This window comes from Pipistrellus kuhlii, unplaced genomic scaffold, assembly GCF_014108245.1.
Source record: "Pipistrellus kuhlii isolate mPipKuh1 unplaced genomic scaffold, mPipKuh1.p scaffold_m20_p_12, whole genome shotgun sequence".
In the NCBI taxonomy this organism is placed as follows: domain Eukaryota; kingdom Metazoa; phylum Chordata; class Mammalia; order Chiroptera; family Vespertilionidae; genus Pipistrellus; species Pipistrellus kuhlii.
In genome coordinates, this window is record NW_023425427.1 from 45,993,928 (window position 1) to 46,009,221 (window position 15,294).

Genomic DNA, 15,294 nt, shown 5'->3' on the forward strand with positions numbered 1-15,294 from the left:
CAGGAAAGACTTCAGACAGAGAGAATGTGGTTTGACGTGGCTTGTGGAGCCTTGAGAGCTGAGGCACAGCAGACGGGAGATGCCTGGTGTTTGGGGAAGAACACTGGATCTTGAATCAAAAGACCTAGGTTCCAACCTTGGCCTTGGTGCTCCACACTCTGTGGCCTTGGGCAATATGTGTAACATCTCTGAGCTTCTCTACCCCATAAGGGCAGGCATCCAGACCCCATGGAACCAAAAAGAGGATTAAATGATGTAAATCCCAACCCAATGATGCAAACTAACCTCATGGTGAGGCTACAAGGGGTAGGGGCCTGAGCAGTCTGGGCCAGGGAGGACTGAGCCCTGGATAAGAGATGCAAGTTGCTCACCCATGAACCAGGCATTGAGCCCACGCTCGAGTCTCTGGACTTGAGCTGAAATTTTCTCCCCCCACCACCATGTTACCAAGTTCTCTGAGAACATGGAGTATGTTTTAAGTTTTTGTGGATTCAAGAGAGAGGTGATAACCCAAGTGTCCATCTGCATCCCTCTGTGAGAAGCTCACCTATATCATGAGCCCATCTGACTCCACATGGGGATTCTTGAACAAAGTCCTCCCTCAAGTCTTCGAACTTAAAATAATCTCCAAATCGCTTAGCTGTAGAATCAAACTTCGTGAAACCTTAGGCCCCAAAGAGAAATCTCCAGCCCTTTCTCCAGGCCATGGTCCAGATCACCACCAAGTCAAGCTTTGTCACAGATCTGGCCAGAGTTACCATTTGAGGACAAGAAGATGCAGCTCCCCAGGAAGTAGCCCATGCTGGCATGGAGCCATATTTTCCAGGGGCTGGCTGCTGAATGCCTTGGTTGCCAGGATCCCTCTTTCCCCTCCTCCAACTGGAATCACAGCCAGCACGGGTTAGGGGTGGGAGAGGTCTGGCAGGTCCATACTCCCACGGGTCGGCTATCTCCTGTTATCAGAGAGACCCACGTACCATCAGACAGCACTGTTCTTGATGGTGTGTCACAATATGGAGAGGTAGGAAGACACCCTGGGAAAAACGAACCCGAAACAAGACTCCAGACTGAGCCCAACACACTCCCCCCAGGACAGGGATAAAATGGGGACTGAAGTCTAAAATCTCTCCAAGGTCCTGGGAACACAGCCTGCTCTTGGCATAGGCAGCAGGTGGGGGCTGATGATTCGGGCCTGCAGATTCACTCCCCCAACCCCCCCAAAAAAATAAGTTTATACTTTGGCACTTCCTACTTAGCAAGCATTAATCACAATGTCAATTAATGCAATGATTACATTAATAAAATACCCCTGGTTCAGAGGGAACCTCCTAGAGACCAGCTTTGATTCCATGAACACCAGGTAAGGGACCCGGGAGGGAACTCTGCAGAGGGAGGGTTCGAGGAGTAAGTACCAGTAATTACCAGTGACTAAATGTCATTTTCCTTGAGTCAAGTGATTCTCATTTTATTCAAGTGTCCTGGAAACGATGATGCTGATTTTTTTTTTTCCATTTTGGGGAATTTCTTTTCTGTCCAACAAATAACTTTCAATCATCTGCTTTTAAAAGTATTTTGCAATTTCTAAATAATTTTTTTTTTTTTAAATCAGGCCGACACTGCCAACTCCTGAGGGTTGGGTTTTTCGGAATCACCTACAGAAAGAGGGCTGTTCCGCCGAGAGCCCGTGTGGGAAATTGGCCTGTATATCCTGTGCCCCGCAGCATCTGTTTCTTCAAAGATGTAGCCAGGGGGCTCAGGGTAAGAAGCCAAGCACCTACCTAAGTCCTTGGGGGTAAAGCTGATGGTGTATGTGGTCTGGCCTTCCACAGGGACATTTGCTCGGGGACTAGACCAGAGGGGCTTACAGCTTTTGGTACTGGTGGGTGGGTGGGGCACATAGTGGGCCCTGGTGGTGGTCAGGCAGTCCAAGGGCTCGGTGGGACGAAGCAGCTGGGGAATGGGCTTAACTGGCTCCATGCGCCCGCTGACCCACTGCTTGTAGTGATCCCTGGTGGTTGTGGAGCCTTCGAAGGGGGGACCTTTCTTGATGCAAACCACAGGTCGGCAGGACTGAGCTGGAGCCCCCTTCGGGTATGTGTAATGGGATTGCGTTGTTGTCAGAAGGTCCATCTTTTCTTCAGGAGGGACGTAGGGGACAAGAGGTTTGTAGAACAACTGGGGCGTTGGCCATGCTTGGTACTTATCTCGAAACTCAGTGGTGTTACAGAAAGGTGCGTCTAATCTGCAGGAACTGACTGGCGGTTTCGTGCTCTTGGCGGCCTCCCCCATCAGGCCCCGGAAGGACTGTCTGTGGGTGGTGAGGCTTTCAAAGGGGATCTCACAGGGCTTGAACTTCTCTGCCTCATACACAAAACGCTTCTCTATAGGGTGGGGCACGTAGCTCATCTTGTAGTTAGTCAGATCCTCCAGGGGGATGTTACAGACCTTGGGCATGGCTGGAGGCTTACAGCTCATGGTGTTCACTAGACCCTTTAAAGCGTAATCATCCTGGTGTGTGGTTCTATAGTCAAACTTGGCAGATTCTGGCCGGTAGGTGTGTTGTGGACGAATTAGATCTCGTCTTGGTTGGTTCCAGGGTAAATAATCAGCTGAAAATAAAGCAGAAGTCAAGTAATTATTCATAATTCAATTCACTCAACCTGCATGTATTCCAAGGGGTCTTCAAAGCCATACACCAGTCTTCAGTGAGACGTTCTTTGTGGCAAAAGAACAGAGTGGATCTCTACCATCACTTCACTCAAGGGCTTGATATTTCAACTTTATGGTATCTGGAGTTACTGTGCATAAGAGAGAAATTTATATCACACCCTGCAATGCTGTACACAGGTATTTTAGAGGGTCTATGGCCGTGGGAAGATCCAGGGAACCGATTCTAGCAGAGCTGTCACACCACTGACTTACCCTGGTCCAAGAAGAGTTCCATCCCTCTGTGGGGAAGGTGCATGTGATACAGTGAGACAGGAGAGGCACAACCCACTACTAATGGGCTGCCAGCCAGACCAACCAGGCCTGCCTGGTGTGCATGGGAAAACTGCCATTGTGTCCCTCACCCATACAGCTAATCCACACTAATCCAAGAAAATAAGGGCATTGTATTGGCTGGTGAGAGAATAATAGCAACTGCCTCTTATATAGAGCTTATTATATCACAGACAGTATTTGAAATGCTTTCTGTGGTACCTCTTTTAATATTCAGACTTCCCTAATGAGGTGGGTACCATCAAATATGCTCATGTTACAAGTGCAGAGAGACTAAGATATTTGCCCACAGCCTATTCTGCCCAGATGGACCAGGGCCAGGGGGTTGGGGGTGTGATGGAAACCCCAGGATAAAACACCACAAACTCACATTGTTCGTAACAATGGTTTAGTAGTGCTTCTTAAATAAATACTTTTCAATTTTCTGTATGCCTTTAGTTTCCTGAGCCCTAAAATAGTTGATTTTTTACTGTTTTGTCCAGTTTTATTGTTGCTTTTGGGACAGAGCATTTGCCAAGTTCCTCACTCCACCACTTTGGAAGTTCTGACATCCCCTTCCCCTCCTCCCCCCAGACACACTCTTAAGTTTATTTTAGGCTAATAATACTACCAACTATTTATTTTAAATTGGCTTCATTTTAATTGAAAATCTAATCTTTCTCCAAGAGCCATTAATGGCTCTATCAGCATCTTGAAAGCATTAGGGGGCCTCAGAGAGAACCATCTTGCTGAATATAAACCACATGTTTCCCCGTCAGACTTCAGGCCTCCCTGATATGGGGCTATCTACCTGTAGATGCCTACACTCTGCCTCAAGGTCCGTGGGGGCTGAAGGACAGGGTTTTTCTGGCCCTCTTCCATGATGGATGAAGTGATAAGCAAACAGGTTCCTAAGCTGAAAGTTGCCTCATGTAATTTCTGATACCCAACAATACAGTTTAAGCCACATTATTATCCAACCTTCTAACTTCCTCCACCCAGCATATATTACAAAAAAAAAAAAAAAAAAAAAAAAAAAAAAAAACAACCTTCACAAGACCCTGAAAAACCTCAGCATTTCACATGACAAACTGTTCATAAGCATGAAAACCATCAGTAAAGCCCTTCAGGGCCAGGGTGTCATGTGGGTAATTGGCAAGAACCTCTTTAAAAGGGATTCCATTCAATAATGTGTCTAAAAAAAAAACTTAGCTAAACCTAAAGCTGAGCATCAAGTAATTACACTCTCAATCTTTCCAATTGCACAGTGTTTTGAAAATGTCAAAATTACAACCAAATGCTGCTGGAGCATATTTTACTGGTGGTTTTCTAGTAGAGGTGCTGGCCATACGAGTGGAAAGGGGAAAGTTTGCATATTTTCCCTGTAGAACCATAGTAAGTGGAGCATATAGATATAATATAGATGGAACCCATTGAAATACACATATTTAATGAGCTTGGTCTTTGGTTGTTTTTTCTTCTCCCTCTTTGGAAGGAAAATCAATGTACAGCCATAAAACCATAAGGCTGCTATGGGGAAAAAAAAAAAATTACTAAAGCAGCAAATTTCCACAAGAGACAAACAAGTCATCAAAAGGTGATACTCCAGACTGGCCAGCGTGGCTCAGTGGTTGAGCATCAGGAGGTCATAGTTCAATTCCCAGTTGTGGGTTCATGCAAGAGGCAGCAGATCCATGTTTCTCTCTCATCAATGTTTCTATTTCTCTCTCCCTTCCTCTCTCTAAAAATTAATAAAAACATTTTTTGAAAAAGGTGATACTCCAAGAGATAAGACAAGAGCCCCTCACACATACAAGAGGTTGTGCAGGACTTATGCAAGGGCAGAGTAAATGCCATGGGTCTTCCCCAAGCCTTCACTCCAGCTCTTGGTCAGGACCCACCGAGTAATCAGCTAAGTGAGGATTTGTACAAAGCCAATGCCACACTGTCACTGGAGCCCTTATAAACAACTAGAAGCCCAGTGCACAAAATTTGTACATGGGGGGAGGGGGGTTTCCCCGTCAGCCCAGCCTGCACCCTCTCCTATCTGGGATCCCTTGAGGGATGTCTGACTGCCCATGTAGGGCCGATCCCACTGGGATTCACAATCTGGGACTGCTGGCTCCCAACTGCTTGCCTGCCTGCCTGCCTGATCACCCCCTAACCACTCCCCTGCCAGCCTAATCAATGCCTAACTGCTTCTCTGCTGGTCACCCCTAACTTCCCTCCCCTGCTGGCCATCTTGTGGTGGCCATCTTGTGTCCACATAGGGGCAGCCATTTTTGACCACATGGGGGTGGGCATCGTGTGTGTTGGAGTGATGGTCAATTTGCATATTACTCTTTTATTAGATAAAATGGTCCAGAACTGCTCATTAATGCCTTTTTTTTTTTGCTAAGCACACCTTGGTAACGTCATCCCCTTTGTAATGTGCTAAATGCTGGGAAAACATGTGCTGTCCATTCAAGGCCCAGTTTTGGCAGCCATTATATATGATAGGGGAGTAAGGGAGCAAAGCAACAATTTACATTAATAGAATATGTTAAGTATATACTATTCCAAAAAACTACTAAGACACATAGATTTGATTGATAGGTGCCTGTAAGCAACCTAACTATAAGAACATTTCATTGGCTACATATTGATTTGTTTGCTTTCACATCTGCATTTCAAGGGGAAAAGGAGAATATCAGGCTTTCTCAATTTTAACTTTGTCAGTAAGGAAAAGTCAGCCACTGTTTCATTTTAGCAGTGGAACACTATTCTCTGGTTTGCAGAGGGAAATTTTAGATGTGGCTGTTTGGAGAAGGTGAGGAATATGGGAGAGCTGGAGGGGAAGAGTTTAAAGCATATGTATTAGGTTGTTGTTTTTCTGTGTGTTTATTTTGAGTATTTTGCTGGAATAAAGAGGGAGGGCAGTCTTCAAATAACAACAACGGCCTACTGTGCTCTTGCCAAACTTTTAAGGCAAGCAAGGAGCATTTCTCACTCCCAGACCTGTCCTTGCACCTAGGAAAGGGTGGGAGGGAAACTGGGTTGCTCAAGCAGTTGCTCTAACCTAAGCAAGCCAAGATTCACAAATCTAGGAGGGCCATAGAAAGGGTGTAGAGGAAAGGAGAGTTTGAAGCTAAAAGTGCCTGCTCCCTCCCCCCTCAGAAGGGCTCTCTCCTACTTGCTCAGCGTCCATGGTACCCATTTTTGGCCTTCCGTAAACACTGAATGAAAAGGAATCAGGAGGCAAGAGTGCCACGACCATGTACCTGTACTACTGACTGCTTTGTAAACCATCTACTACACTGCCTGCTGCCTTGTTGGGTGTAACTGGCAAAGAGAAAGATGGATCCTTGCCCTCTTGGAGTTTACAGTCGGCCACGGAGACAAATGTTAAGAGGGGCGGAGGTGGAGAAAATTATGAATGAATTACAAAACAGGGGAGTACAGGGCACTCTTAGAGCATCTAACAGGATGTGTCTAGTCTGGCAAGGGGTCGGGGTAGGTATGGAAAGGCCTTGAAGGGTGTGACATTTCCGCTACTCACTGAAGAACAAGTACTAAACAGGGCAAGGGAGGAGGGCTCTGAGAGAGGAAATAGCATGAGGGACATGTCTTGAGACAGAAAAGACATGGCGGAAAGGAACTGAAAGGAGGTCCTGGGACAGGGCAGGGGGGCGCTGGCAGGAGGCGCCAGAATCCACAAGGCATCAGAGGAGTTGATAAAGGGTTAGGGTTTTATCCCAAGAACCATGATAATTATGTGAGGACTTTTAAGTTGAGAAGAAATCAAGGAGATGGCCATCTTTAAAAAAAAACAAAAAAACAAAAAACAACCCTCCTCCTCCTCCCCCCTCCCCCTCCGCCACCCCCAGTTCCTTTCCAAGGAAAATGAGTAACTGCTGACAAGGCCACTGACCAGAGCTCTGCTCAGGTGTATGCCCAGAGAAGGCAGGACTGGGGCTTTGCTAGGAAGAAATAACTAAAGAACAGAAGAGAGAGGGTGTAAAAAGACAGGCCACAAAAATACAACGTGGAAGAGGCCACATGGGGGAAGGACACAGGCAGGGCTGATGAGGAGAAGAAAGACTAAAGTATCCGTGGACTGGAGGTCCCAGTGAGGCCAAGGACTGCGGTGGGAGTGGGTAAGAGAGCAAGCGGAAGGACGATGGTGGGGTGCACAAAGGCGGAATCATTTCTGGCTATTACAGTGTCCAGAATGTGGCTTGGCAGAAGGTGGTTATGGAAAAGTGGACAAGGATGATAGCAATGATAAGAAGGTAGAAAAACAAAGACCACATTGCTGAAGAGGCACTGAGTCGAAGCTCCTAGGAGAAGCAAGAAAGATCAGCCACAGGTGAAGTCTTCTAAAATATAGATTTAGAGCTCCTAGAAGGGCTTCAAGAACATTCTACACTCCTCCCAAACCCACCCACCCCCCTCCAAGCCTCCTGACTCCTTTTGCCTAAGTGTTTGGCTTGATTACATAAAAGCAACTATTAGCACAGTTGCTCAGAGATTCACAAACGTGTTACATGTACAGTTCAGCATGTATTCCTAGGGAATCTATGTGCATCATAAGCAGAAAGGTTACTGATAAGCCTGGCCTCCAGTCCCATGGCCTCAGCCTATGGCTTGTGCTCGTAGAGGATCTGCTACACTGCTTGCACCACACATATGACTCCATGTCCTGTGTCCCTACCAGACTCAAAAGTCACAAAAGTTCACTGTGCTTCCTTCACAGTCCCTAATGCCATAACTAAGATGTATGTAGTAGATGCTCAATAAAGAATGACACCCTCCCATTTATATAAAATTCAAAACTATCAAAACTAATTTATGCTGTTAAAATTCAGCATAATGGTTCTATCCAGGGTGGGGAGGGTAACTGGATGGGAGTACCAGTATTACATTTCTTGATTTGAGTGCTATTTATATGGATGTGTTCAGTCAAAATTCATTTTCTATGCGCAGCAAAGAAAACCATCAACAAGAAAAAAGACAACCTGCTGAGAGAGAGAATATATTTGGCAATGATTCATCCAATAAGTTCTTAATATCCAAAATTTATTAAAAAAAAAAAAAAAAAACCTCACACAAATCAACACCAAATAAAACAAACCATACAATTAAAAAATGGGTAGAGGACCTAAATAGACACTTTCTATAAAAATGACATGCATATGGCCAACAGACATATGAAAAGATGCTCAGCATCACTGTCAGAAAAAGTACAAATTAAACCACAATGAAATATCACCTCACACCTGTCAGAATGGCTATCATCAATAAGTCAACAAACATCATGTGTTGTTGAGCATGTGAAGAAAAGGGTACATTCATGTACTGTTGTTGGAAAATCAGTAAGGAGGGTTCTCAAACAATTAAAAATTGGACTGCCTTAAGACCCAGTTACTCCACCTCTGGATATAGATCTGACAAAACCCAAAACACTAATTTGATCAAAGATATGCACCCCTATGTTCATAGCAGCATTATTTACAATAGCCAAGATAGGGAAGCAAACCAAGTGCCCATCAACCCAGTGGATAAAATTGTTGTGGAACACCTTACCTGTGGGCTATGAGCACCGAAGAGGGTTGTACAGAGAGGAAAAAAAACTTGTGGAACACATATAAATTGAACATTACTCAGCCATAAAAAAAAAGAATGAAATATTAATATTACCATTTGCAACAGAATGGATGGACCTAGAACGTATTATGCTGTGAAATAAGTCAGTCAGAGAAAGACAAATCATCTGATTTCATTTATTATGCAATCTAAAGAACAAAATAAATGAACAAACAAAATTGAAACAGACTTTTAGACCAGAGAGCAAACTAATGATTGCCAGAGGGAATGGAGGTGGGGGGACTGGGTGAGAAAGGTGAAGGGATTAAGAAGTACAAATTGGTAGTTACAGAATAGCCAGGTAAAGTACAGTTTAGAAAATATATTCAATAATATTGTAATACCAATGTATGGTGCCAGGTGGGTACTAAAAATATTGGCGGGAACACTTTGTAAAGTAACCATATGATTGTCTAACCAATAGTGTACACCTGAAACTGACACAAATAATACTGAATGTAAACTATAATTAAAAATAAATTAAACAAATAAGAAAGAAAGAAATGGCCTGGCCTGGCATCTCTGTTGGGTGGAGCATCATCCCAAACACCAAAATCCCTGATCAGGGCCCACACTTAGGTTTTGAGTTTGATCAGCCAGGGTGCCTATGGGAGGCAACCAAATGGATCAACATTTCTCTCTCTCTCTCCCCTTTCCTCTCTCTCTAAAATCAATAAAAACATATCCTCAGGTAAGAATTTTAAAAATAACTAGAAAAACAAAAAAAAAAATCAATACTTGTTAAATGCAGTTTAAAAATTCATTAGTCTTTATAATTATTATTTATACATTTTTTCTGTCTATATGTTATGTTTCCATATTTTTTTTTTAAAATGAGAAGTAAATCAATCACTCCACTGAAATGCTTCCACCATGTAGGATTTCAACAATAAGCTAAAGCAGGCGCTGGCAAAGACGTTCTATAAGAGGCAAGACATGAACTGTCTTAGGCCTTGCACGCCCCACGGTCTCAGTCACCACTACTCGGCTCTTGCTGTAGCACAAAGGAGCCACAGAGGATGTGGACATGACCCAGCGTGGCTGTGTTCCAACGCAACGTCCTTATGAACACTCACCTTCGAATTTTGGATCATTTTCACCCATCCTGAACCAGTCTTGAGTTTTCCTAAGCATTGAAATTTTAAAAACCATGCCTAGCTCTCCAGCTGTACACGAATGGGCTGCAGGCCCGAGGTGGCCCACAGGAAATGTTTGCCCAACCCCGGCGCGAAGGGGCTGTGCATGTAAAACACAGCTCCTGGCCTGCGTCCGCTCAGCCTTTCCCTTGTCCCTCTCCCACGCTGCCCTCCAGCATCTCCCACCTTTGTAAGTGGGCAGACTCTCCATTCTGTCGCCACGTGGAGGTTTACTGTCCCGAGGTTTGATGGGCTCCACTCGACAGACAGAATAGGGGTTGTAATCTTGCTTATACGTCGTGAGCAGATCCATGTTCTCTTCACTTGGGACGAATGGGTCATGCTGGTAGAGCTTCACTGGACACACTTTGTGGGGCCCAAAATCTCTCCTGTAATGAAAATAAGTGCGGCATGGGCCCCTGGCTCAGGGACGGCTCTTGGCTTCCACTCAGCCCAACTCCACAAATGTCGGCTAAGAATGATCTACTCCATCCCCGACTGCTCTTCCTCCTCTGTTTCCCACCTTCGAGAAAGACACCTCCATTCCCTCCTCACCCACGCCAGCCAGGCTCCTGGACACCATCTGGATCCACCCCCCACAGCTCCAGTCACTCACCAGCGACGGCCCCTCCACCTCATCAGTCTGTCTTCCCTCCAAGGCTCAGGCCCTGAGCATTCCTCACTTGATCCGGTGACAGCTTACCACCTGGAATTCCTGCTTTCTTACAGCCACTTCGACTTCAGTCCCCCGAGTTGGCCAGAATAAGCCCTCTAACCTGAAAATCAGACCATCTCACTCCCCAGCTTAAAACCCGCCCAGACAAAGCCCAACCTTCTAGCATGGTGTGTAAGCTTTGCTGGCCCTGGCCCTGCCTTACTCCCCAGCCGCATCTCCCACCTCCGCCGGCCCACATTCCTCCTCAACCACCCTGGCCACTGAGAAGGCCTCTCCTCTGGGCCTGCTCTTCCCGCCTTCCTTCCCCCCCGAAGCCCCCTCACTGTGGAGCTAACTTCTGTTTTTTCAGACACCACCACTTCCTTCTCTGTACTCCTTATAGCTTCTCCTGCTAATATTTATTCCCTTCCTCTACTCGACCTTACAGAAAACCCAAAAGAGCAGAACAGTACAATAAAGGGAGACACTGGGCCTTTCATTTCCCTGCTCCCTGCCCCCAGTGCCCTCATCATTGCAGGGAGCATGACACAGTGGGATGAAAAAGCGTGATGGCCTTCATTCAATAGGAAACGCTCCCTTCCCTAAGCATGCCACAGCTACAGAGAGGCCAAAAGCTCACTCACTGTCCCTGGATCCCCCTGGCAACACCAGGGCTGGGCTGGGGCTTCCAGTCCCCACCAGGGCAATCCTGACTTCCAACTCTCATGCAAACCCTCCTAACCAAATACCTTCCCTATCCCCCCTCCCCCCAAGGCTCTGCTTTACAGGACAGCCTGGTTTTGCCTGGAACCCATTTATTAACCTGGACAAGGGGAGGTAGATTGGCCCTGATGGTGCTTGCCAAAGCAGCCTCGCCAAGGGAGGGGGGAGGTTTCCGGACAGGAAAACATCAGGCCCAAACACCAATAAAACCTACTTCCCGGCCGAAATCTGGAGCAGCATTACTGGGCCACGCATGACTGGCAAAGGTAACACGCTCCGCTGTAACCTGTCTTGCATGAATTATATACATGGTTGTCCATAAATGCCTGAAAATGCTTGGTAGGGTAGGGGCAGCGAGTGAGGAAGCAGGAGAGCTGATCTCCCCAGGGCTCTACGGAGGAAATGGGAGATGGTTCAGTTGAACTCCCAGGAACACCCTCTGGGTAGATTTAAAAATATCTCTGGGCAGCAGTTCCAGGTCTTCAGCCTGGGCTCCCTTCCCCCGAGCCCATGTGGGTAAACAGCGAGAGGAAGCTGAGTGACCTGAGGCCGCTGGCAGCTGACTGTGTACAACTGGGGCTCCCGAAGGAGCAGCTCAATGAGAACCCAAGGGTCAGTCCACACTGGCATCCTTCTTAGTGTAGCTCATGCCAGGGTCTGCTTAATACACAGCCAACTGCAGCAGCAGGGGGCTCGGGGGGGAGGGCCTAAGCGGCACAGAGAAATGGCAGTTTCCAGAAAGCCCTGTGTGAATAGTGATTACTGCAAAGCAGCTCTTATCAGAGAGTTTGTGTTCTCAGGGGAGGGCTCCGAAGGTACAGGTGAGCTCTCCTCCTTCCCTAAAGGGATGGGAAGGCCCTAGCCAGTTTGGCTAAGTGTTGGCCCTTGGTCTGAAGGGTCAAGGGTCTGATTCCAGTCAAGGTCATGTACCTTGGTTGCAGGCTCCATCCCTGACCCTGGTCAGGGCTCGTGTGGGAGGCAACCAATTGATGTGTCCAATTGATGTGTCTCTCCCCCTCCCTTCTCTAAAAATCAATGGAAAATATCCTTGGGTGAGGATTAACAAACAAAAGAGGCGGGGAGAAGTTTGGAGGCAGCGGAGAACACACACACACACACACCTGCCTGCATAAACCCATGTTCATCAATGGCTACCCCAGGGTTCAGCCCTGTTCCAAGGAGGAAGATCAGGAAATGCCAAAGGCAAGTGGTAAGAAATAAGGCCCAAAACCCAAGCTGTGCCCCACCCAACCCCAGAGCATCCAGGAGTGCTTTCCAGTCACGGGACCCTGCACACAGGTCATGGCATCCTCTTCCTCCGTTACTCCCCCGAGGGAGCCAGCTTCTCCTTTGAGATACTGTGACAACCTTCCTTCAAGGGCTTCCTTCAGTGCACTCAATGCCCTACTTCCTGCTGTTTCTACAGAAAAAGAGCAGAAAAATGCCCAGAATCAAACACGGGTTCATGGACTGCCCTAAAGCTGGTTGTTCAAAAGCAAAAGCTGATTCAGCACAGTCCTTGCTCACTGTATTGAGGGAAAGAAATTGTTCACGAGCCTCCTTCTCCAGTACAAAATGTAAGTCCCTATGAAAGCACATCTATGATTGACTATCCTAGTCAGCTATAACTAAGAAAAACGATCTTGAGGGGGGAAATGATCTATTTCTGAAGAGCAGAAAGGTTTTCAGTTGAGCTCATTTATCCCCCACCCAAAAATACTTGCTGTGGCCTAGAGTGGATTTAATCTGAATTTATGTCCCTCATTATGTTTTTATGTTGAGGACATTCACTGAAACCTATCAGTAACCACAACGCAACTGCATGTCCCCAATCTCACATAACCCAACATCCTTTAAGGTCACATAAAAGAAAAGACTATTTTATCCTTCCCAGAAATTGCTCACATTTAGTAGCTTTTTTTTTTTTTTTAAGAACACTCCCCTCTCTTCCTGTGTTGCATTCCCTAGTCCCTGTGCCTATTGTGACTAAGAACCAAGAAAAAAAATGGTCAAAGATGTTAGGTTTCTTTCAGGTGTAAAGTCATAAAAGTTATATAGTAAGGAGGGTGGAGAGAGAGAGTCTGAGTTAAGTCAAGGTTAAAGTGTCCTGCTGGGAAGGTCATAGCAACTTACTCCCAATCACAGGAAAGTGTTTGACAAGAGTCTGACAAAAGGAAAGAAGAAATAACAAAGCCAACAGCTCGGGGGCCTGGAAACAGGGCAAAGAAGATTTCCACAGTGATAAAAGGGCCATAAAAAAACTGTTTTTTAAGACCTATTATTAATGTTTATCTATGAAAACTTCAGAATTTGTTAGTGTACCCAACTAATCAATCATATTAAATGGAATCCATTTTTAAAAGAGTTTCTCCTCACCCTGGCTGGTGTGCCCAGTGGTTAGAGCATCAGCCTGCAAACCAGAGGGTCTCAGGTTCGATTCCCAGTCAAGGGCAGATACCTGGGTTGCAGTTGCATCCCCGCCCCCAGTCAGGGGGTATGTGGGAAGCAATCAATTGATGTGTCTCTCTCACATCGATGTTTCTCTCCACCCTTTGCCCCTTCTTTCCACTCTCCCTAAAAATCAGTGGGAAAATATGATCAATCCTCCAGTGAGGATTAAAAAAAAAAAAAAAAAAAAAAAAAAAAAGAGTTTCTCCTCTTGCCCAAAGCTAATCTCTTCACCCCTACCCTAAAACCACTCCCTCTTTCATGGAATCCTCATCTACGGACCATCTCCTGGTCTGTGCTTAAACCTTTTCCTTTACTGCCTTTTTTCCGTCAGTTTTTAAACATGCTCCATCCTTTCTAAACTTTAAGGGGTGAAAATAAAATATGACACAAGCCTTACTGGAGTGCATTCCCCTCCAGTCCTCTCTCCTTGCCTCTCTCTCCTAGGATAAAGACAGACTTGCCTTCCTCGCCTCCCATCACGCTCCACCCATCAACTCTGATTCTACTCCTTCCTTGCTCTAGGTGAGGCTGAAAGGATCACCTTGTTTCCAAATCTAGTCACTGCTCTGCAGGCCTTATCCTCCTGCACCATCTTCATACTATCCATCCTCTCTCATTTTTAAACACTCTTTCTCTTGACTTCTGAGATACTCCTCATGATTTGTCCTCTCTCTCTCTCTCAATATGGGGTTTTGCTCTTTGTCAATCAATTGATTTGATTTCATTACTTCCATGCAGGATTCTAAAATTTCCCCGAGTTAAAAAACACCCTCTAAGAAAACCATTACACCATCCCGGGAAGGGTGGGGAGCCCATCAGAGGAAGGTCCCTAGGCTGAGTAAAGGGCTTCATTCTTGTCCTGATAAGAACAAACAGCTCTCCTCATCTTCACAATGAAAGGCCGGGGTCCAAGTGCCTGCCTCCAGGATTTAGGCTAAATAGTTCTGTCTCCTGATCTTATCACCTTGACCCCCACTAAAGCTAACATCTGACACTGCTTCATTTAAGTGCTGGACAAAAATATAAAAACAACTACCTGTAAGCACTAAAGAGCAACCAAGATAGGAAGATTCTGGAGCAGAATCAACAGGTGAAAGAAGGGAATGGCACTGGGTAAGCCTCTGTATGAGTTCCCACTTTGTTTCAAGGCTTCCGTCTGAAGGCAGGCTCCCGTCTGTGCTAGGAAAGGCAGCTAAAATGGGAATAGAACACCTTCTCCCCCTTTCCCCCCCCCCTCTCTCTCTCTCTCTCTCTCTCTCTCTCTTTAAATATATTTTATTGATTTTTTACAGAGAGGAAGAGAGAGGGATAGAGAGTTAGAAACATCGATGAGAGAGAATCATTGGTGAGCTGCCTCCTGCACACTCCCTACTAGGGATGTGCTGCAGCCAAAGTACATGCCCTTGACCAGAATCGAACCTGGGACCTTTCAGTCTGCAGGCTGATGTTCTATCCACTGAGGCAAACCAGTTTCAGCTTCCATCTCTCTTGACTGAAGAACCAGAGGACCAAACTTTGAGGCAACCACAGGTACCACCAGAAAGTGAAGAAGGAATCCTGGAAAGGAGGGAACCAAAGACAAGAAGCTCAAATTTTATCTATCACTGGGCCCAAATCTCTAGCTGACCTCACATACATATCAGCCTTCAAGCAACAGGCTAAAGGTAAAGAACTGACTGAGGCCCAGCTGGTGTGGCTCAGGAGTTGAGCGTCGACCTATGAACC

General features: G+C 46.0%; 1 protein-coding gene across 1 annotated transcript in view; it reads right to left on the minus strand.

Annotated features, from left to right (window-relative positions):
* Nucleotides 1-1,509: 1,509 nt before the first annotated feature.
* Nucleotides 1,510-15,294, minus strand: part of SAXO1 (stabilizer of axonemal microtubules 1) — an 82,685-nt gene continuing 68,900 nt past the window's right edge. Inside the window, exons 3-4 of the mRNA XM_036434287.2 lie at nucleotides 9,927-10,129; nucleotides 1,510-2,609 (exon numbers count right to left, since the gene is read on the minus strand). Of these exons, the coding sequence (XP_036290180.2) occupies nucleotides 1,606-2,609; nucleotides 9,927-10,129 (1,207 nt within the window). The 3' untranslated portion in view covers nucleotides 1,510-1,605. The remainder of the gene's footprint in view (nucleotides 2,610-9,926; nucleotides 10,130-15,294) is intronic.